The following is a 21,574-nucleotide window of genomic DNA, read 5'->3' as shown; positions in this document are numbered from 1 at the left end:
GCGTGATGCGTGAGACCAGCAAACATGCAGAAGCTTTCAGTTAAGATGAACACAGTTTCTATAGTTATACTTTATTTATAGATAAAGTATGACTCTGCATATAATCACTCTATCTTGCTGGAGTTTATAGCCGTTTAGCTTTACTTCAGGACGCATTATTGCCGCTCTGAAGGTCTAATCGCTATTTTAAGTTATCCAGAGCTGTATGAAATGTACAAATCTTGAATATCACAATATTATTAAATATTACAATTGTAACAACACAGACAGCAACACTTTTGCACAATCGATACCCAGCTGATTCAGTCGTTTCATAAGAGGACGCGCTTCTCTTCTTTTTTCCTTGTCAACATAAAGGCAGTGAGGTGCGCCTCGCGTTTTTGGAATGAAAAAAAGCACGTTAGCCGTGTCGGCCACTTGTTAAACTGCAAGACATATTTAACTTGCGGGACGATAACGTATAACCCGTGCCTATAGACACATTTACCAAAGAAGCAAAATGGAAGAAGAATATTGATTGAAACAGACGTGTTGATGTCAAAAAAAGTGCTGAAGTTGACCTGGATCTGCATCATAAACGCAACAAATAGGCTTTACCATTTATTTTACAGCATATAAAGCATGCATGCACATTAATGCAATATCATATTTAAGCAACAAAAATGTTTACAAAAAGTCAACATATGCACACGTTGTTGTTGTCTTTTCATCACGCAGCGCGCGCACTTGAGAGAAAGGAAACCATAGCAAGACATAATCTTTAAAATAATGATTTCTATTAAAAATGTAAAAAGGTTTTGTAATTATAATAATACAAGCGGGGCATTAAATAAATGCATATTTTCCGTGGAGCGAGCGATTTGAGGAAGTCTGCTATTTTATTTGACGGAAGACAAAAATATGATTGGAAAAAAACAGCCTATGCCGGTTATTAAAAATAATCAGTCAGTGTTTTCGATTTGTAAAATAAATTAATTATTTAAGTGGAAAATAATTTAGGGCAGTCCTATTTATTTTATTCATTTTATTTCGTTTATTCTGTTCTTCTGTGCTAAACACTGCAGGTGCGTGAAAATGCTCTGTGGTATTGTTCTATTATTAATATGCTAGCATATAAAAATCAGTATTTTATGCAATATTTAATGTGTCAGACACAAAATAGACACGTCAATTTGTTTAATATAGAATTAATAGTAATCTGACCAGTTAACCGTTAATAACCGATTAATGAGCGGCGGTTGTCGGTTAGCAAAATTAACCGAAATAAGCATCCCTAGTACAGATATTGAACAACCAAATGTAAAATAACATGGTAATCATTGTATAAACATTTTTAAAAAATATCTTTCTTTTAATCTTTCATAAATAATCTAATCCTCCAAAATGATTATTGCAGAAACATACACTGTGACATTAATACTGAAACGATATATTGTTCAGCCTTAGTAGAGTCAGTTTCAAAAAGTTATAAAACATTATCTGTGTGTTTTTTTTTTTTTTTTTTGAGATAAAACTTGACACACACTAGGTACATCAGACTTATTTTATATATTGTAAAAGAGTGTATAATGGGTCTCTTTTAAATTTCCCCATTATCTATTCACATGTGTTTGGCATGCACTGACTGACCTCGGTGTCTAGTTCAAAGAGTTCAGAACGGTAAGAGAAACAATTCAGCGATTTTCACTAGAGATGAAGACCACTTACAGAGCAGCACATGAGAGCGAGAGACTCAAATATATGAGACACTCTAAATTGACACACATACTGTATCAAAAGCTCTAAGCTTCCAGGAACTCAATGGGTTTTTTTCTGAAACTTAATAGGTTCTTCTCAGAAGTCGTGAAGAGAACAGCCTATTCTTTCTAGTGATGCCTGAAAGTGAATGTTTGCTTTGCTAAATATAACACCAGATCACGGCATTCTCGAAAATCCCCTCTTCATCAGAGTGTCCTGGCATGGGTATTGTACTACACCAAGCGCACAAAAAGCAGATCAATTGTCAGTTTTTCTTCTGGACTTTCTTTTGGATTATTTCTAGAGACCAAACACTTGCTTTATCAGTGTTGTTCTCCCTATAGACCATTTTAATGTGTTGATGCCATAGGCCCATGAACATCTCCTGCTTGTTGTTAAAGCGGTGGTCCCATAACCATCAACATTGGAATGTGAAAATAAGGGATATGCCCACCATAATAGGGGACTCCCCCGACCCCCTTTAAAAATCCCAAAACTACTAAATATGCTCATTTGGAGTGGTTTCATTGTAAATAAACAGTTAAATGGTCCCAGACTTTTGCTCCGTTTCAAATCACGAGTAGAGAATCTTTTTGGGAAACAGCGTCTGTTTATCACTATGGAGTGCATCAGCTGACAGTCATGCACCTCAATATGACTGTTTTGAGGATTGCATATGAACGGGAGACTACACTTGTATTGAAAAGGAAGGGAATTGCGCCATTTTTAATGTATATTTCAAAGTGTTTTTGTGCCTAAACAAAGCGAAAGAACAGACTCTCATTTAAGAGCAAGGGGCGGCCCCTTGCGGTTCGGCTGTATGGGTTGCGTATAGGGAGGCTCAACTCTTTAATGTTTATTTGCCACCCTTCAGAGAAAGACTGAAAATACAGGAGAAATACCTTTACGGGATCATAGCGGGATAGAACTGTAAAATACAGGAGAATCCCGGGAAAAAAGGGAGGGTTGACAGGTATGGGTGGTCCACTACAATATCATGTTAAACTTTAGTTGATGTGTAATGTAGCTGTGTGAACATGAACAACATCTCTGAATGCAAGACGTTTAATCTTCACTGCAAAGGGGTACAGTGGAGTTACCTTAACAAAGCCTACTGGGAACGAAGTTTGGAGACTATAAACAAAAACATCCAGGTTAATGAGATCACAAATGCTTCAGATTATGCGCATACACCCTGCAAAGTAAAGGGGCGTGAAAAAAAAACATCACCGATAAGTGAACTGTACCAAACTGATAAGTGGTATCGATAAAAGTAGTAATACCGTTAAAACCTTAACTAAACTCATCCTTAGCCGTGATGCATTTCCCTGTCACATGGAGCCGATTTACAGAACATTATGTTAGCTGACCAATCAGAGCCTCTTGAGGGCAGGCCTTTCAGAGAAGTTAGAATGTTAGCCGAGTAGCTTTATATAATCAAATTAGGATATATGAAAAAATAATGTGATTTTTTACAAATGAAGCATGAGCACACATTGCTTTGTCTCTTAAATAAAAAAATACACTCTGAATCACCCCTTTAAACTATTTTCTAACTGTAACAAGAGGCCATCCAATAATAAATTGACATTAAAACAGCTGTCACAACATTAGTTATCAATACGTCGACCTTTTTGGATTCTCAGAAACTATAAAAAAAAATAAAAGTAAAACAGGAAATACATTATAGGACCTTTTTTATTGTTTACATCCCTCAACGTGGATTTCAGGATTCATTATCATCATATGGGATGCACAGAATGTAAACAAAGCCACTGAAGCAAACAAATTGTGCATATTGTGGCAATCATTGCTGCGGAAAATAATCAATCACTGTCATGATTTTGGCCATCCCAATCAGTCAGACCAGAAAAAAAAACAATTACAGTATTATAGACAGCCAACCGTTATAACAAATCATGCAGAATAGAGTGTGTGTGTGTGAGTGAGAGAGAGAGAATTTCTTTCTTTTTCCAAACTGCTGATACATTAATATCAATGTTAAAATAGTTGTCAGCACAACATATACAGTTTTTCACCTTTAGTTGTAATTGAACAGTCAAATTATCTACCATATTATAAAAACCATAGTCCACGTTATAGGTGCAGTATCTACAATTTGACACCCAGTATGGTTTAAAAACACTATATCACAGTATAAAAACAGTATATTACTTAGTATTAATTATTTCCCACCTTAAATACTATAGTAATTTATAGTAAGTAATACTTACTATAGTATTTAATGTGGGAAATAATTAATAAAGTTTTTAGAAAATGAAGCCAATAAATAATATTCAAACGCTGGAGTAAAATATTAACAGTGTTAACAACATTTATTAAATGGAAAAAGATTTTTATTATATATAAACATGTATTATTATAGCTTATATATTAACTTGCTTTTATTTCCTTTGTTATAATGAATCGATTACATAAATGAAACCGGTCTGATTCAGATTGTTTACATATGTCCTCAGCCAGGCCAGCAAACGAGTGTCGCTATATGACTCTGTCAGATGAATAATGACTGATCATCTATGAGGACTGATAGAAAACGGTTCAGTCTATTATATTGAATGGCGATTGGAAACAATGTTCCCTATTTGCCCATCTGGATCGCCATATTTTAGAAATAGTACACACTATTGTTTATCGTGTACAATATTTATTAAAAATATATTTAAAATATATTCATGACAATCTTCGAGAAGATGTTAAATACATTAGTATCTGTCGCAACCATATATGGTTTGCCTAGATTGTGTGTGCTGGATTGTGTGTGCTTAAAATCAGTGTGGGTCTGCGGGTCTGCAGCTGGATATTATTGGCCTAGGGTGGCAGAATAGTGAGGGTGGAAACCTCGAAACTTTTGTTCAACACTTTGTGTTTGGGCCGTGGAAAAAATAGCAGCTTTTGATGCACATCACTACAGCTTAAACATTATTTGTTTTTTGTTTATTTTGTATAACTGACCAACAAAAAATACATTAAAATCAAGACACACAATATATCAAAGAAAATTCGTAAAAAAAAAATTTGTTTTAAAAAAAATAAAGATAAAAGATGAAATGAAAAGAGATTTTTTTTGTTCAACTAAATATGAAGTTTTCTTTGTTTCTTGTTGCTATTTTTTGTTTTTTTTTCCATCAACTGTACTTTTTTTATTATTGTCTTACGTAAGAATCCAAAGTAATTACACATTTCACTTTAGCACTTTGTCGTGGCCGTTGCAGCAAAATCATATCCGCTTGTCACGCGAAACAGCTTCCGGGTCTAAGCGCTCTATTCAACAATGGGGAGACTCATGAAAAAATTATGCTCGCAATATATATATATATATATATATATATATATATATATATATATATATATATATATATATATATATATATATAAAAGTCCATGCCTAAAATCCAATATCCAGAAAGTGATTGGTTTTTTAATAAATTGTTAACATTTTGGTATTTGTGACGCAGCAAGCCCAGAGATTGTTTTGTACACTATGACTTTATATAAAATTAACTTTAATGTGTGATATGAATAAAAAGTGATCATACAAACAATCAAAAACAATTGGTTAAAAAAAGTGATTGATTGATTATTTGCCGGCACAAATGTTTGAGCATTTCAATGACTGTTCCACATGCAACATTAAATATAGTAGAACCGTTATTGATGCACCGTTTACAAACTACAAAGTCACCGCCAGTCTTTTGGAACAGTATACTGTTCATCCCTACTGTAAAGGACAACTAATAAGGTCATAATCTAATTAAAGAGAAATTGAATTAAGACATGTGGAGTACGCCAATTTTAACTGCATTATTGAAGTGCATTATTAGATTAAGGCAAATAATTTGATCACTGATGTCAAAGTAAACATAGTCAGGGAGTACACTATACTCAAATGGCCTCCACAGTCACCAGATCGCAATCCAATAGAGCACCTTTAGGTTGTGGTGGAACAGGAGATTCGCATCATGGATGCGCAGCCGACAAATCTGCAGCAACTGTGTGAAGCTATCATGTCAATATGGACATGATATCCAACCTGGTACTAGTGCGGTGAACCTAATAAAGTGGTCGGTTTGTGTATACTGCTCAAAAAAGGGAACACTTGAAGTTGCATTGTTGTTTAAGTGTTCCCTTTATTTTTTTAGAAATATATTATTAGCAATTTTATATCGTGTCAGTTGATACTGTTTGTTTGTTTGTTTGCTTGTTTACGTCACAGATTTTAATGCAAGTATTGACTCCTTAGTCTAATAAACAATCCATACGCCTTTTAAACTAACTCAGAATGAATAATTCTTGGTTTGCCACATTTATAAACTCTGTTGTCATGTTGTTGCCCATTTGAAATGTAATTTACAGAGAACTCAAATAAATAAAATTGTTTACTCACGGTTTGCGATGCAGCCGTTAGCGTTAACTTACCAGATCCAGAAGGTTCTTCTTGCTGTCTCTCCATTACTCTTCCTTGTTCATAAAAGATACTGCAGGCAAATCCTCCAAACAACCATAAAAAGTAATCCAGGAGGCCATGAAATAAGCCATCCTCTTGTTGTTGATACTGAAATCTTCTGAAGTCTGTACAGATATGCAAAAAAAGCTGTTTAAATCTGATGCATCAAAGCAAACGTTTTTCTTTGTTTGTTTTTTGACTCAAGCTGTGAAGTACATCAGAAAATGAATGGACATCTGAATACTGAATCCATTGTAAAGAGCTTCAGAATGATTAATTTAGATTTATTTGCTTTCCTTGTCACGCTAATATCTGGTGTAGCCTACAGGTGTCAACCGTTAAACTGAATGAAATCAAGTGGTGGGCGGGGCTTATGGCGCTATAAAGCGTAACTATTTGTCAATCAGTGACTATAGTAAATATTGCTGTATTAAATCTATCAGTGTGCATAATTCTTATTATTTAAAAATTTGATTGTAGGTTTTGCCAGTAAAGAAATATACCTGGTTTAACTTGTCTGAAGACAGGAGTACCTGTCAATCAAAAGAGATACACCAATAGTACAAGGCCTAAAGAAATCAGATTTTTTGTCATAACCACACGTTTGTACTTTTTATGGTACTAATTTGCACCCTTGTGTATTAATATGGACAGCTATTCAAGAGTCTTAATAATAAAAAATATTTTTAAACAACACTTGTTCTAATTGGTGAATTAACCTGAGACCTTGACAAAACATTTAAAGGAAAAAGTCCCCCAAAAATGAAAACATGCTCATTATGTTCACACCCTCAGGTGCTTCTAAATTTTTTATTAAATTTCTTTCTTGAGTTCAGCATAAAACAAGCTATCCTAAAAAAAAAAAACAAGCATTGAAATCAATAGTAGAAACCACAATATACAGAAATCAAAGGCTGCTGCTTTTAAAAAGTCATCAAAATATCAAAAAATAATAATAATTATATATATATATATATATATATATATATATATATATATATATATATATATATATATATATATATATATATATTGTGTTCAGCAGACGAAACAGATGACGAACTATACCTTTAAAAAGTTTTACTGACTGTTGGAAAACTCGCCTATATAGGCAAATATTCCTAAATTGGAAATCTTTGTGTACCCCTAAATAGTAAATTAGGGACTCTGCCAGCTTATTTTATAAAAAAAGAAAAAAAAATTCTTAACTTCTTTGTAGATGAACCCCCCCCCCCCCCCCCCCCACACACACACACACACACACTTATTAATTTTTTTTAAATGTTATGTATTTTTTTTGTCTAATTCTTTCAATAATCATCACAACTTTTATGCTTGTGCTTTGCTTTTTATGCAATATTTTTGTTTGTGGGCTCGATTTGGGTTGGAATACAGGTAATGCTATGGTTGTTTACATGTATTCATCATTCGTATTCTGTCAGAAATAATATGAGAGCTGTCACTGGGGTGTTACCTTTTTTAAAAGGTGCACATTTGTACTTGATGGGTCCATGTTGGAACCTCAATGTTACCTCAAAAGTATAAAATAGTACCTATAAATCTTAAGAGGAACACTTTTGGACTTTTTAGGTACTATGCACTCTTGAGTTATTAATATGGACCTTTTAGGTACACATTTGTACCTTTCAAAAGTTTACCCAGTACCCAGTACCCAGTGACTGCTGGCGTACCTGTATTTCTGAGTTTATAAAACCAGCAGATTATACTGTATATTTTACAAATCGTATAAGTCTTATTATTTACAACTATTCAAGAGTCTTGGTAATAAAAATATGTTTAAACAACACTTGTTCTAATTGGTGAATTAATCGTTGACCTTGAGAAAACATTTAAAGGAAAAATTCACCCAAAAATGAAAACATCCTCATTATTTTCCCACCCTCAAGCGGTTCTAAATATTTTATGAATTTTTTACTTCAGCTGAAAAAAGTAAAACAAGACATTCTGAAAACAACAGAAAGGGGGGAAACAACCATTGACATCAATAATAGAAACAAAATACAGAATATAGAAGTCAAAGGCTGCTGCCTTCAAAAAGTCTTCAAAATGCAAAAAATATTTCATGTTCAGCAGAAGAAACAGATTTGAGTAAATGATCACTGAATTTTTCTATCTGGGTGAACTAACCCTTTAAAAAAATTGTTACTGACTATCATGTGAGTGATAAAAAAAAAAATATGTAGGATCATATCATAACACATATTTGTCGTATCAGTTTGATGTCAGGTTTGGCGGCTCTGGATGCCAAGTGTTCCAGTCGTCTGGGTCTCATCACGGTCTCTTATTACCTGTGGACCACGTTTCTGGCGGTGGTGGTGGGAATCGTCATGGTGTTGATCATTCATCCGGGTGGAATGGCACAGAAAGAGGACTCGGAGGACAGCGGAAAACCCATCATGAGCTCTGCTGATGCCCTGCTGGATCTCATACGGTGAGACTGAATTCATGCTCCTCATACGCTCCTATTAATAAAGCTTCTTCATTGGCTTCTATGGCAACAGCAAGAATCTTCAGCATCCATTGAAAGCTGCTCCCTACATTGATGTCAATTTACATTTAGATAAACCTCACACCCCATGTTTGCAACCTTATTTTTAGGGTCGTGAGTGTGAGAGTGTTTCCACAGTGGATTTATTGAAATGAAATGATTTTTTACTGATACTCCTTTAAACAATAGTGCACAATATAAACTAGAAAATGTCAGAATTCTCATTTTAAGTCGGCGAAATAGCCTGGTTAGCGCGTCGACATATGGAGCAGTAGCACGTCAGGGTGTCCCGTGTTCGAATCCCGGCTCGAGGACATTTCCCTACCCTACCTCTCTCTCTCTCTCTCTCTCTCTCTCTCTCTCTCTCTCTCCAACTTCGCTTCCTGTCTAAATACTGTCCTATCTAATAAAGGCAAAAAAGGCAGAAAATAAATCTTAAAAAAAAAAAGAATTCTTATTTTAAAGGCTGATTAATACTTTTGCGTCAAACGCCGGCGTATGCTACGGCGCTGACGCATAGCCCTTCGCCGTCGCTGACGTGCACCTCTCAAAAAATTTAACTACACGTCGCAACGACGCGTAGCGTAAGCTCTGTGATTGGTCAGCTTGTTAGGGATGACGAGTCTGGGCGGGACCGAGAGCCGTGTGAATGGTGCGAGCCTGATGGAGCGATTGTTTACAAGTGATGAGTCCCGTGAAGGAGCTCCGAATGGAAAATTTTGTTTTGTGTTTGCCTCATAGTTAAAGTTGTTGCACGTCCGCCGGTTCCTGCCTCAAAATGAGCGAGTTTGAGCCACTTGTACATCCCGGAAGTGTTCAGGAAATGCAAAACAACAGCGAAGAAACTGACACAGAGGAACATTTACACCTCACTGCCCACTAGCGTTTCGGAAGTGTTAATGCAGACCAACAGAGACAGCATGCAGAAGTATAAATGCACAGCTACGCGCATTGCATGCGCCGTGGGTTACGCCGGTCACTTGACGCAGAAGTATAAACCAGGTTTAAGTCAGCATGAACTAGAAGTTGCGACCGTTTTTTCCACTTTGTGACCATAGACTGTAAAAGATATAGATGTAGTACCCATGACATCACCAATAGGTTTCTGAAGAGCGCTAGTGAAGCTACAAGTTGGCATGGCCAACCATCACCAATTTGTTCACGCGTCATCGCACCAACCTGGGGTTACCAAATAAGTGCAAAGAGGTAGAGCGTGAGCGGCGCTACAGAAGCCTGCTAGTGTGACGGTCTTGCCTAGGCTGTCTTTTTACTGCACACTGTACAATGGAGATAGACAGCGCGTGTAAATAGTTGCTGGGTTATAAAGAAAATGACCAAGTCCACAGCAATGCTTCGTTAACTCTGCTCTGTTTTATTTAAAACAGTTTTATATATTTTTTTTATATGCCTATGACTTCTTTTTAACTTTGTGATCGTATAGTCTGAATATGAAAAACATAACACACTTTGAATTTTAAATGACAAATCAATGAATCACAATACTCAATGTACAATCACTGAGTAATACAGAGCAATACAATTCAACTCCAAAAGAAAGGAAACTTCCCCACCTAATGGAGACGTTTAGCAACTTGTTTTGAGTAAAAAAAAAAAGAATTACAAACATTTAATTTATTACATTTCACAACATACCTGTACAATGGAGACAGACAGCGCGTGTAAATAGTTGCTGGTTCATAAAGAAAATGACCACTTCTATTTGAAACACAAAACAAATCGATTACAATCAGGCCTCGTTATATAAACGCGTTATAAACTCAAGATTGAGCAACACAGTTGACGCCAAACACAATTCAATAGTGTCCCAGCATATTTATTGAAACATTAAGTCACATTAAAGCTAATATTTATGTGCTTTAAACACTTATTAATGGTAATTTTTCACCCGGGAGAAACGTGCGACTTACCCACAGCAATGCTTCCTTAACTCTGCTGTGGACGGTCTCTACTCCACGCACTTATTACACCACGCACACTCTAGAGGGCGCTTTCCCCATTTAGGCATTAATTTAACACACTTCTTTGCTCCGTTACACTAGCATTTTGCTTAGACTGGCTTTTTGTTGGGTGGACGCCTAATATTTCATTATCTGCTTATCTGTTTGTGTTCTAACCACATGAGCTTGCTTGTGCACTCTATCAATAAAGTGTTTAGACGTTGTAAAATACCTTTGTAATAGGTTGAGCTACTAAAAACACAAATTACTTCAAAACACTTCAAATATAGTGTGAGTAAATGCGAGACTACTGAAGGAATCCAGGCATAACACTGTATGACAACGCTTCAGATGACTGTTCTAGAGCCTACAGCTAATCAATCTGTCAGATTCTAGAGTGCTTTACAGGTCTAAAGAAAAATATAAATGATAAATTATCTTAAATAAAGCAAAGATGTTTATGGAGATGGTATATAAGTATATAATTTCACTCACCTAGGAAAAGGAGGCCATGTGAATGGTTTGCACAATTAAGTGCACACAGCATGCTGAATGTAGCGGAGTGGACGAAGCTAAGGTGGGAGACTAAGGGAAGCTAATGGCTCGTTTCCACTGACTGGTACAGTACGGTACGGTTTGGGTCGGTACGGGTCACCTTTATCAGGCTTGCGTTTCCACTACCTAGGATACCCTTTAGGTGGGCGTGGTGTATGACAGAAATTTTCAGTCGCATCATTCTCGCTGGAGGAAATGTCTACAGTAAAGCTGTACGGGGTCGCTCACATATCAAATGAGAAACTCTTCTCACAAAACAGACATTTTATACACATAAATACTTGTGTATAAATGTTTATTACTAACTTTTCTATGAACATGATTTGATTATAACTACAGAACAATGACAGCACAAAATAGCCTACTGTAACGTCTGTAATTATATAAAATAGATAAATAAATGAACATTTAAGAACATATACAGCCCCTTACAGTCTCCGATATGTTAACAACTACAGAAAAACTACACGCAGCAGACATTTAGTCCTTATTTATATGTTTATATGTAAATAATAATCATTATTATCCCTGCTGGAAACAAATGCAGCCAATTCATACTGTATATTGAATTGAAGGTCATTTTATTTACAATGTAATGCATGGTATTTATTGTGCTCAAGGCCATTTAAAACACCCTCATTCATTCACGTGTTCTGATTAAAGAGGATTGTTGGCTTTAATCATTTCTTTATTTGAATAACTTCACTTAATTGAAATAAAATCAATGTTTACAATGCTTTGCAATGCCACAATTCATTCCAGTCCACTCATACATAATATGGAATCGTTTTTTAACACTTAATAAGTCCTTTTGTTAAAGAATATTTATCAAATAACTCGCCTCTTTGTTTCTATGAGATGTTCTGTAGAGCTTCTTACCAAAAGTAACCACGAAACGAAGCTTAACAATGCATAACTTTGTTACAATTGCTGAATAGACCAACAAATATGATTAAATAACGAATAAAAAAAATTGTAAATAATAATGAATAACTTAAAAATAAATGGCTTGTAAACAAATGATTAAACAAACACATTATTAAATAAATGGTAATAAATTATAATTATGTTATAGTTATGTTCAGGGCTTGACATTAAATTTTTTGGCCACCAGCCAGTGTTGCTAGTAGTTTTCCAACAATAATAGCCGCTTAGCATTTTTACTATAGCCACAATTTTGTTGTTAGGAAAATATTTTGTATATGCATGAATATGACTTTGACATGCTAAAATTACTTGTTTTAGATTTTGTGTTTTGTCCACATGCCTCCCTAATTCATTTCACATTTTGTGATTTTTTTTTTAATGTGTCAAACAAGCTAAATATAGCGGTATACACTGTAAAAAATTATTCAAAGATGATTCCTTGGATTTAATAAATTATTTTAAGTTAAGTGGTTGTAAACAATTTATTTGGGTTGAATTTAAACAAATTGATTTGAACATTACTAAACTTAATTTGTTTGATTAAATTCAACCCAAATTAATTATTTGCAACAATTTTGCAGACATTATTTATTTCAATGCACTATACTTTTTATTTAACAAATCATTTCTTTAAAAAAATAAAATAAAAAAATTGACTTAAAAAAAAATATATTGTCATGTATCAAAAATATGCACAGTAATCTGTCCTGGCTAAAGATCTCAGATCACCAGATAACTATTTATAAATGAAGATTTAATCTTATATTAAAGCAATGTTGTTGTAAAAAAATATAATTAAACTATATTCACAAAAATAACCGTAAGCAAAAGGAAGTAGGTGAAAAACATACTGTGTGATAATGGAAGGATGATTACACGGTTAAGGTCAATTAATAATCTGTTTAAAGCGAAAGCAACCGGTGCTGCTTACAAAAATACATATTTGGAGCTCTTGAAAGCAGCAAGACTGTGGGTGCATTAGCATAACTTTTTGTCTGATCTATATGAAAGAGAACTGGGCTGCGTTTCCCAAAAGCATCGTAAGCCTAAGAAGTTCGTAGAAATGATCGTACGACTGATCTTAATATTACGGTCTGTTTCCCAAAAGCATCGTAACTTAAGTAGCACTTGAAAATCTTCGTGGATCTACGAGTGCTCTGGAGTAATCGTAAAGCCTTAAGTGCATCGTAAGGAGACAGAGTTATGAGGGCACCTGCTGGACAACCGGCAAATTGCACCTACAATTTACTTCTCTTCAAAGTCATTATTCATATTATTTGTACGTATATCTCTATTCATTTATATTTTCTACACATTACACAATTCAATATACAAATAATAATAATTAATAATTAGGCTAAACTTTTCAAAAATAAATGTAAGAGCTTATTTATTTATTTATTTATTTATTTATTTATTTACTTATTTATTTATTTTGATGTGAGATAAGCAATTTTTGATAAAGAAATTGATAAATAATTTTACTTAATTAAGGTTTCATATAAATATCGAAAATGATGCTGATGTCATTTCCGGCAAGGACTGTTAGAATTAGTTTTATGCGAGATTGGAGCAAGACAGTGTTTTTACAGTACGACATTTCCAGTTAATTTATGTTTTTAAACTGGCTCAAAAATATTTTTTTTTTTATGTTATTCGAGTTGAATATACATTCACACAAGTAGAAGAAGAATTATATGGATTGCTATAACATGTGCAACAATAACGAGCCATTCTATAGCGTGACATTTCAGCACTTAACAAACGGATAGCGACTCCTAAGTTGCACTTAAAGCTGGGCTACGTGCAATTGTGTTAAGTGCATTTTTGGGAAACGCACGTGAAACAATAACGAACGTTCGCAAAATGACTCGTAGAAAACGCTCTTAAGTGCTAAGATCAATCGTTATCGGGAAACGCAGCCCTGATCAGTTGTATTCCAGGCACGGTTGCTTCAAGCAAGGAAACAGTCGCGCGCATCACATTAACTCATAGCGCGACTGATCACCCTTTCATTCCAGCCTGATCTCACGAGAAAACGTAAGTATTTTACGTTTTGTCAGTTGAGTGGCTAATTTGTACGAATTCATACAAGTTCAGTCGTTCGAAATTCTACAATTTTAAAAAGGAGGCCTGGCACCTAACCCCACCCCTTAAACCAACCGTCATTGGGTGATGAGCAAGTCATACAAAATTGTACGAATTAGATTAAGTAGAATACATACTAATTAGCTACTAAATCAAAAAGTAAGGAATTGCCGTGAGATTGTGTTGCTCATTCAGTATTCACCTGCTTTCTGTTGCTCGCGCGAATGCAATTATTTTTTGTTAGTCGTGCTGTTTCTTGATTCTACAATTACATTTGCACGCATATTCGGTCATCCTTATAGTCAAACCCTGCTTTTAAGAAAAGCACAATTTAAAAAGTATTTTCAACCAGCCAAAGTGGCTAGTGAGAGTGACTGTCTAACCTGCCGGAGCTGAAATCTACCCGCATTTGGCGGGTGTTAATGTTAAGCCTGGTTATGTTGCAATGTGATCTAATTGTGAAGGGTCCAAAAAGAATGCATGTGATTGGTGTTTGATTGACGGAGGTGAGAACTCAAGGTCACATGTGGCAGAATGTACCTTACATTTGTTTGTACAGAAATAAAATAAACAGATATGCAAAATAAAAAAGATTTGATACAGTGATACACCTAGTAAGCCTATGGGCTCTGTTTTTGACGATCCATGCGCAAAGTGCAAAGCGCAAAAGCAATTATCGTGAGTCGGAATCCACTTTTGCTAATTTAAAGGCGGAAAAATCCGCTTTGCGCCACGGTGCATGGTCTAAAAGGGTTGAGCTTATTCTCTTAATGAGTTATAGGTGTGTTTTGAGAATAAACCAATCAGAGTTTCATCTCCCATTCCCATTAAGAGCCAAGTGCATCGCGCCATAGCGCATTTGCTATTCACATGACGACTTTGTAAGTGGAAAAACTGAACGCTTCACTAGCAAGAAAACAGTTAAACAGAGCGTCTACAGCACGAGAATGAGAAATAAGGCACCTTATTACCTACTTTCACTTTCACTCTCGTGGATAGGGAAACATTGTACGCAAAGACATCAATTCGCTCATAAATAATTAATTTCATTTGTTAAGCGCAAAGATTTGATTCAAAACTGTTTCTAAATTCAGTTCTAATTTCCAGCAAACGAATAAATGAACAATAATAACCAAGTGTGCTCAAACAACTAGTTATATCCAAATACACATGATGTGCCCCATAAAGTCTAAAACCTGACAGTTGGGCAAATCTAAGCTTGTTTTTAATAAAACAATTATAAATATGGATATAATAAATAATACTGCTAATAATAATAACATTATACAAAAACAAATTGTCATGAATGAACTGAAAAAGCCTCAACCCCCCCAACACCATCCCCCCCCCCCCCCCCCCCCCCCCCCGAGATAAAGGCATGAAAGTATGTTTTTTATATTTATGTAGGCTAGAAAATTATATATTTTGTAATATTTTTATCCTTTATATTTATATCCTATAGGCTATATATCCTTATTATATCCTATACATATCCTAAATATTTTAATTATTTTTCATTTGTAAAGATATTTGCGTATTGCTGTACACCCTGTCTTTATTAAGCAATGTGTAAGCGAGGCGCACAACTAACGCGCTCTGCACTGGACTATAGACTGGCTTTGATTTGATCTATTTGAACTTTCTATTATAGTTCCTCAAAATAGCAACGCGCCAGCAATGCGCCTTAACACGCCTCCTTTTTTAGACCAGAACACCGATGGGCGCACATATGAGCGCAAATTCATTTGCTATTTAAACAGCGTGCTGCAAAACGTCAAAACGACTCTTGCGTCAAGCTGAAACTAGCAAACAACAATTGCATCGCGCCTTGCGCCACATTGGGACGGGTGAATGATAGGGCCCGTTGTGTGTGTGTTTTGAGAAGATCTCTCAATCTCTCAGCTAGCTGATTTCAGATGCCATTGCTTCATAAATCATAAAGATAACATGCAATGAAATAGTCATCTACAATCCCAGAGTAATGAACACTGACTTCATTAGACTGAAAACCATCATCCGCTCTCACTCTCTTTCTCTAATAGCTATAAAATCAAAGCATTAATTACCCAGAGCAAGAGAGAGAAAGTGCGTGTGTGTTTATTTATTGAAAACATTAGCATGAGCTGTAATTAAGATGCTTAATTTAGCGTAGAGAATGTAAGAAACTGATAGAAAATGACATATCGAACTCATGTATCTACAAGATGACATATGTGGTTACAACCACAGATTTACGCAATACTCAATAAGATTGACTGCAGGATCCATTGCAAACAAAAGTGGTCAGTGGGTAAAATACAGTTGTCAGAAATATTAGCCCCCTGAATTATTAGCCCCCCCTATTTATTTTTTCCACTGTTTTGTTTAACAGAGATTTTTTAAAATAATTTTGTCCTTAAAATGGTGTTTAAAAAAATAAAAATAAAAAAATTCTAGTTAAAAAATAAAACAAAAAAGACTTTCTCCAGAATAAAAAATATAATGAGACATGCTGTGAAAATCTCATTGCTCTGTTAAACATCATTTAGGAAATATTTAAAAAAGAGAAAAACATTTAAAGCGGGCTAATAATTCTGATTTCAACTGTAAGTATTGAACATGTTGTGATTTGGTAAAATATGTTCCTATGGAGCTGTTTACATGAAATTGACCTTGATTTTGGTTTTTAAGAAGTTTAACACTTCATAATAAGGTTGTTTTACACAGAAAGAAATGACTTTTTTGGTGTGGTATAATCTAATAAACGCACTTTCATCATTTTAACTTGTTATATTAAGTAATGTAATTTTAAGTGTCAAGGATAACTAGATTGAGGACAAATATTTACACATTTACTTCATTCAAAAAATGAAACGAGTGGAAAGAACCCCTATACATTAATAAAAGGTCGTATTTTGGTTGTAAGGGTTTTCAACAGAAAGGCTGATATGCATGCAAAGTCAGAAAACACTTTCATTGTCTGATAATATGCATTTATTTTACCTAATGACTCCCTTATGATTCGTTCAGCGACTCATTTGTTCCCAATCCCCTCCTTAGCGCAAAGCTAATCAGCACTGATTGGACCAATGACAGTCTGTTGCGATTGGTCGACAGCATTCAGCGTGAGACAGGGTGAAATGCTCACCACAGCGTATCAACATTTTTGAAGTAGTCAGAGTGAAGAGTGTATGTGTGAGCATACCTGCCAACACTCCTGTTTTTCCCAAGGGGTACTCACTGCAGAGCCACTTGGGCAGAGCTGAGCTCTAGCAAGGGGGAGCTTGAGCTCCATCTCCACCTTCCTTGCACTTCTTCTACAAGTGATGCCACTGGGCATTGGCGTTGGGGTTAGGGATGGGGTGGGTGTACACATTAATACAGCTTATACAGATATCCTAAGTTGGGAATTTTCCGGGGGACACAGAGATGAGTTGCGGGAGGCGAGAGTGGGTGCCTGAAGAGCACGGGGAGTGGGGGAGTTAGAGGGTATCTCAAGAGCTGTGACATATCTGAAGAGTGGTGGGGGCGTGTGTGCGTAACTTATCTGAAGAGCGGTGGGGGCATGTGCGCGCAACTTATCTGAAGAGGGGTGGGGGCGTGTGCGCGGGATGTATCTAAAGAGCGATGGGAGCGTGTGCGCGGGACGTATCTGAAGAGCGATGAGAGCGTGCGCGCGCGATGTACCTAATGAACGGTGGGGGTGAGTTGCGCGCGACGTACTTGAAGAGCGGTGGGGGTGAGTTGCGCGCGACGTACCTAAAGAGCGGCCGGGGTGAGTTGCGCGTGACGTACCTAAAGAGCGGCGGGGGTGAGTTGCGCGCGACGTACTTGAAGAGCGGCGGGGGTGAGTTGCGCGCGACGTACCTAAAGAGCGGTGGGGGTGAGTTGCGCGCGACGTACTTGAAGAGCGGTGGGGGTGAGTAGCGCGCGACGTACTTGAAGAGCGGTGGGGGTGAGTTGCACGCGACGTAGCTAAAGAGCGGCGGGGGTGAGTTGCGCATGACGTACTTGAAGAGCGGTGGGGGTGAGTTGCGCGCGACGTACTTGAAGAGCGGTGGGGGTGAGTTGCGCACGACGTACTTGAAGAGCGGTGGGGGTGAGTTGCACGCGACATAGCTAAAGAGCGGCGGGGGTGAGTTGCGCGTGACGTACCTGAAGAGCGGTGGGGGTGAGTTGCACGCGACGTACCTAAAGAGCGGTGGGGGTGAGTTGCACGCGACGTAGCTGAAGAGCGGCGGGGGTGAGTTGCACGTGACGTACCTAAAGAGCGGCGGGGGTGAGTTGCACGCAACGTAGCTGAAGAGCGGTGGGGGTGAGTTGCACGCGACAAACCTGAAGAGCGGTGGGGGTGAGTTGCGCGTGACGTACCTGAAGAGCGGTGGGGGTGAGTTGCACGCGACGTACTTGAAGAGCGGTGGGGGTGAGTTGCGCGTGACGTACCTGAAGAGCGGTGGGGGTGAGTTGCACGCGACGTAGCTAAAGAGCGGCGGGGGTGAGTTGTGCATGACATACCTGAAGAGCGGTGGGGGTGAGTAGCGTGCGACGTACTTGAAGAGCGGTGGGGGTGAGTTGCACGCGACGTACCTGAAGAGCGGTGGGGGTGAGTTGCGCGTGACGTACCTGAAGAGCGGTGGGGGTGAGTTGCGTGCGACGTAGCTGAAGATCAGTGGGGCTGAGTTGCTCGCAATGTATCTGAAGAGCGGTTGGGGTGAGTAGCGCGCGACGTACTTGAAGAGCGGTGGGGGTGAGTTGCACGCGACGTAGCTGAAGATCAGTGGGGCTGGGTTGCGAGCTACGTATCTGAAGAGCGGTGGGGTTGAGTTGTGCCTGACATACATGAAGAGATGGAAGGGATGCGGTGGAGACTATTTAAGGACCAGGCAGGAGACGTGTGATTCCCAGGAGATTATTATTCGTTTGTGGGCATCCGGAAGTCTCAATGCATTAGCAGGATACTCCAGGGAGACTTGGGATGTCTGGCTTATAGGAGGAGGAGTTGGAGCTCCCCCTAATTGGAGTCCAAGTGGCTCTGCAGCGAGCGGTGTCTTGATTCTCCCGGGGGTCTCCCGTATTTCAGATCTATCTCTCACCACATCCCGTTTGTTATTTATCCAAGAAAACTCTCGTAATTGCCCGTAAGTTAGTTACCCTTATGAACTGTTGTATGTGATGTTGTTATGCACCCTTATGTGATGGCCACTCCAAAAAACATTCACTCTGTTGTCCTTAAAGCACATTTGATCTAATTTGGCAGTATGCTTAGGGTCATGGTCTGTTTGGAAGACCCATTTGTGGCCAAGTTTTAATTTCCTGGCTGATGTCTTGAGATGTTGCTTCAGTATTTCTACATAATGTCCTTTCTTCATGATGCCATCTATGCTGTGAAGTGGACCAGTCCCTCCTGCAGCAAAACAGCCCCACAACATGATGCTGCCGCCCCCATACTTCACAGTTGGGATGGTGTTTCTAGGCTTGTAAGCTTTCCCCTTTGTCCTCCAAATGTAACACTGGTCATTATTGCCAAACAGTTCAATCTTAGTTCCATCAGACCACAGGACATGTCTCCAAAAATTAGTCTTTTACCCAGTGTAATTTAGCAAATTGTAATCTGGCTGTTTTGTTGATTCTAGCTTGTTGATTTTTTCCATGTTGTCACACAGGGAAGCAGTGTGTTTGAGGTTTACCTTAAATACTACTCTACAGTTGTGCCTCTGATTAACTCAAATGTTGTCAATTAGCTAATCAGAATCTTCCAAAACCTTGACACCATCATCTGAGCTTTTTCAGAGTCAGAATAATCTTAATGTACTGTATGTAAACTTGACTTTCAAGAAAAGTTGTAACCATTTCTCAAAAAATCTCTCTCTCATTATTCTGCTATTAAGCAGAACAGAAACAAACGTGATAATGCTAACTTACCTAAAAGAGACCAAGTTTAGTCACATTAACATCTGACTTTTTTAAATGATTGTGCCTTTTTTTACAGTGTATGTAAACTTCTGTTTTCAACTGTATATTTTGTTCAAACAATGATGAAGAAAATGTACAATACATGGCAAAAAACACTAAAGATCGAAAAGCCTTTTAGTTATAAAAACAGAGAAACTAAAGTAGAGGAAAATGAACAGGAAAAACAAAGATGAGGCATTACGTTCAAATAAATTGCGTGCAATTACTGAATTAACTAATTTAAAAAAGAAGGCAAAAAAAAAACTTTCATGGATCAAATCGTCATACTAATGTAGAAAAAGAACAAGTTGTTCTCTCTGTGTATTAGTGCATGGGGTTTAGTTAGTAATGGAAAATAGCCGTATTTTCAGGAATGAAAGCATCAATAAGACCCTCATGTGGATGGACACTTTGAGGATGGAAAATAAGTCACAAATAGATGTGAAGTGCATGGCTATTTTCCATAACAAATTTGAAAAATAAAAGCACAGCAAAACATGCATGGATTGTACTTCATTGCCTTTGTTAAAAACTGAATGGACATACTATAATGTTAAATACATTAGTAAACAGAGAGTACAATTACATAAACACCAATAATCTGATTTTAATATGATTAAGACTATACTCTCATTAAGACCCAATCCCAATTGTATTTTGTACCCCTTCCCCTCCTTGGCTCTTGAAACAGAGTGTGAAGAGGAAGGGCTTTTTATCCCTTAGGGGAATTTTACCCCTAAGGAATGGGACAGCACTACAGCACCTGCACATGTCATTGTGAGCTCTTGCTTCTTATGAGATCAGACGATCGCGACTGCTGTAGTTACTCCAGCGGCTTTATCTTTTGATTTTTATCTTCAGGAAATCACTAAATGCATATACTATGTTATCATAAAGATCTAATGTGTCAATAAGCTCATAATTGTTCTGCGCATTTAACATAGTGGCCATGTTCACTCATGTAAACACACCAAAAACAACATTATAGCAGACACTGTATTTCAATTCAATTCAATTCAGCTTCATTTGTATAGCGCTTTTACAATGTACATAGTAACTGGAACAGTGTAGTTCAGATTTTAGTGTTTAAGCTCAGTTCAGTTTAGCTCAGTTCAGTGTGATTAAATATATATTTATATAATGTATAAAGCTCATTCCCAGCCACTAGTGTCACGAATAAATGAATTTTCAGAGGGATCCAAGTGCGAGTTAAACAAAATAATATTTATTGACAAAGTCAAACAAAAATCAAGTAATGAATGGTGCTAGTGCTAGGAGAGATCGGGCAGGAATCAGACGGGAAACAGGGTCCGGAAATTAGTCCTCAGATCCTACGCACACAGACAGAACAGCACACCATAAGCACACATAACGAACTGACAAAGACACACAGAAAACGTG

At 37.2% G+C, this 21,574-nt stretch overlaps 2 protein-coding genes and 1 long non-coding RNA gene across 15 annotated transcripts in view; 1 reads left to right on the top strand and 2 right to left on the bottom strand.

Moving 5' to 3' along the window:
* LOC100536524 (protein shisa-like-2A) overlaps positions 1-7,053 on the bottom strand; it is a 198,033-nt gene extending 190,980 nt beyond the window's left edge. For 6 of the 13 annotated variants that reach the window (XR_012398747.1, XR_012398748.1, XM_073939419.1 and 3 more), the window contains exon 1: positions 6,146-6,577. Coding sequence is in view for 1 of the 13 variants with exons in the window: in XM_073939415.1 (XP_073795516.1) it covers positions 6,178-6,211 (34 nt within the window). In the remaining 12 variants the exon portion in view is untranslated. Of the gene's footprint in view, positions 1-6,145 lie in introns of all 13 variants that reach the window. The other 7 variants (XR_012398749.1, XR_012398750.1, XM_073939417.1 and 4 more) reach the window with 2 other exon arrangements.
* slc1a7b (solute carrier family 1 member 7b) overlaps positions 1-21,574 on the top strand; it is a 144,853-nt gene that overhangs the window by 83,878 nt on the left and 39,401 nt on the right. The window contains 1 exon segment of the mRNA NM_001190760.1: positions 8,442-8,657. Within this exon segment, the coding sequence (NP_001177689.1) occupies positions 8,442-8,657 (216 nt within the window).
* LOC141380566 (uncharacterized) overlaps positions 21,378-21,574 on the bottom strand; it is a 12,000-nt gene continuing 11,803 nt past the window's right edge. Inside the window, exon 3 of the long non-coding RNA XR_012398795.1 lies at positions 21,378-21,504. This is a non-coding gene — a long non-coding RNA (uncharacterized lncRNA). The remainder of the gene's footprint in view (positions 21,505-21,574) is intronic.

The sequence above is a fragment of the Danio rerio genome, chromosome 23 (assembly GCF_049306965.1).
Source record: "Danio rerio strain Tuebingen ecotype United States chromosome 23, GRCz12tu, whole genome shotgun sequence".
NCBI classification, from domain to species: domain Eukaryota; kingdom Metazoa; phylum Chordata; class Actinopteri; order Cypriniformes; family Danionidae; genus Danio; species Danio rerio.
The sequence above is the reverse complement of the archived record's forward strand: the minus strand, read 5'-3'. Positions and strand labels throughout refer to the sequence as shown.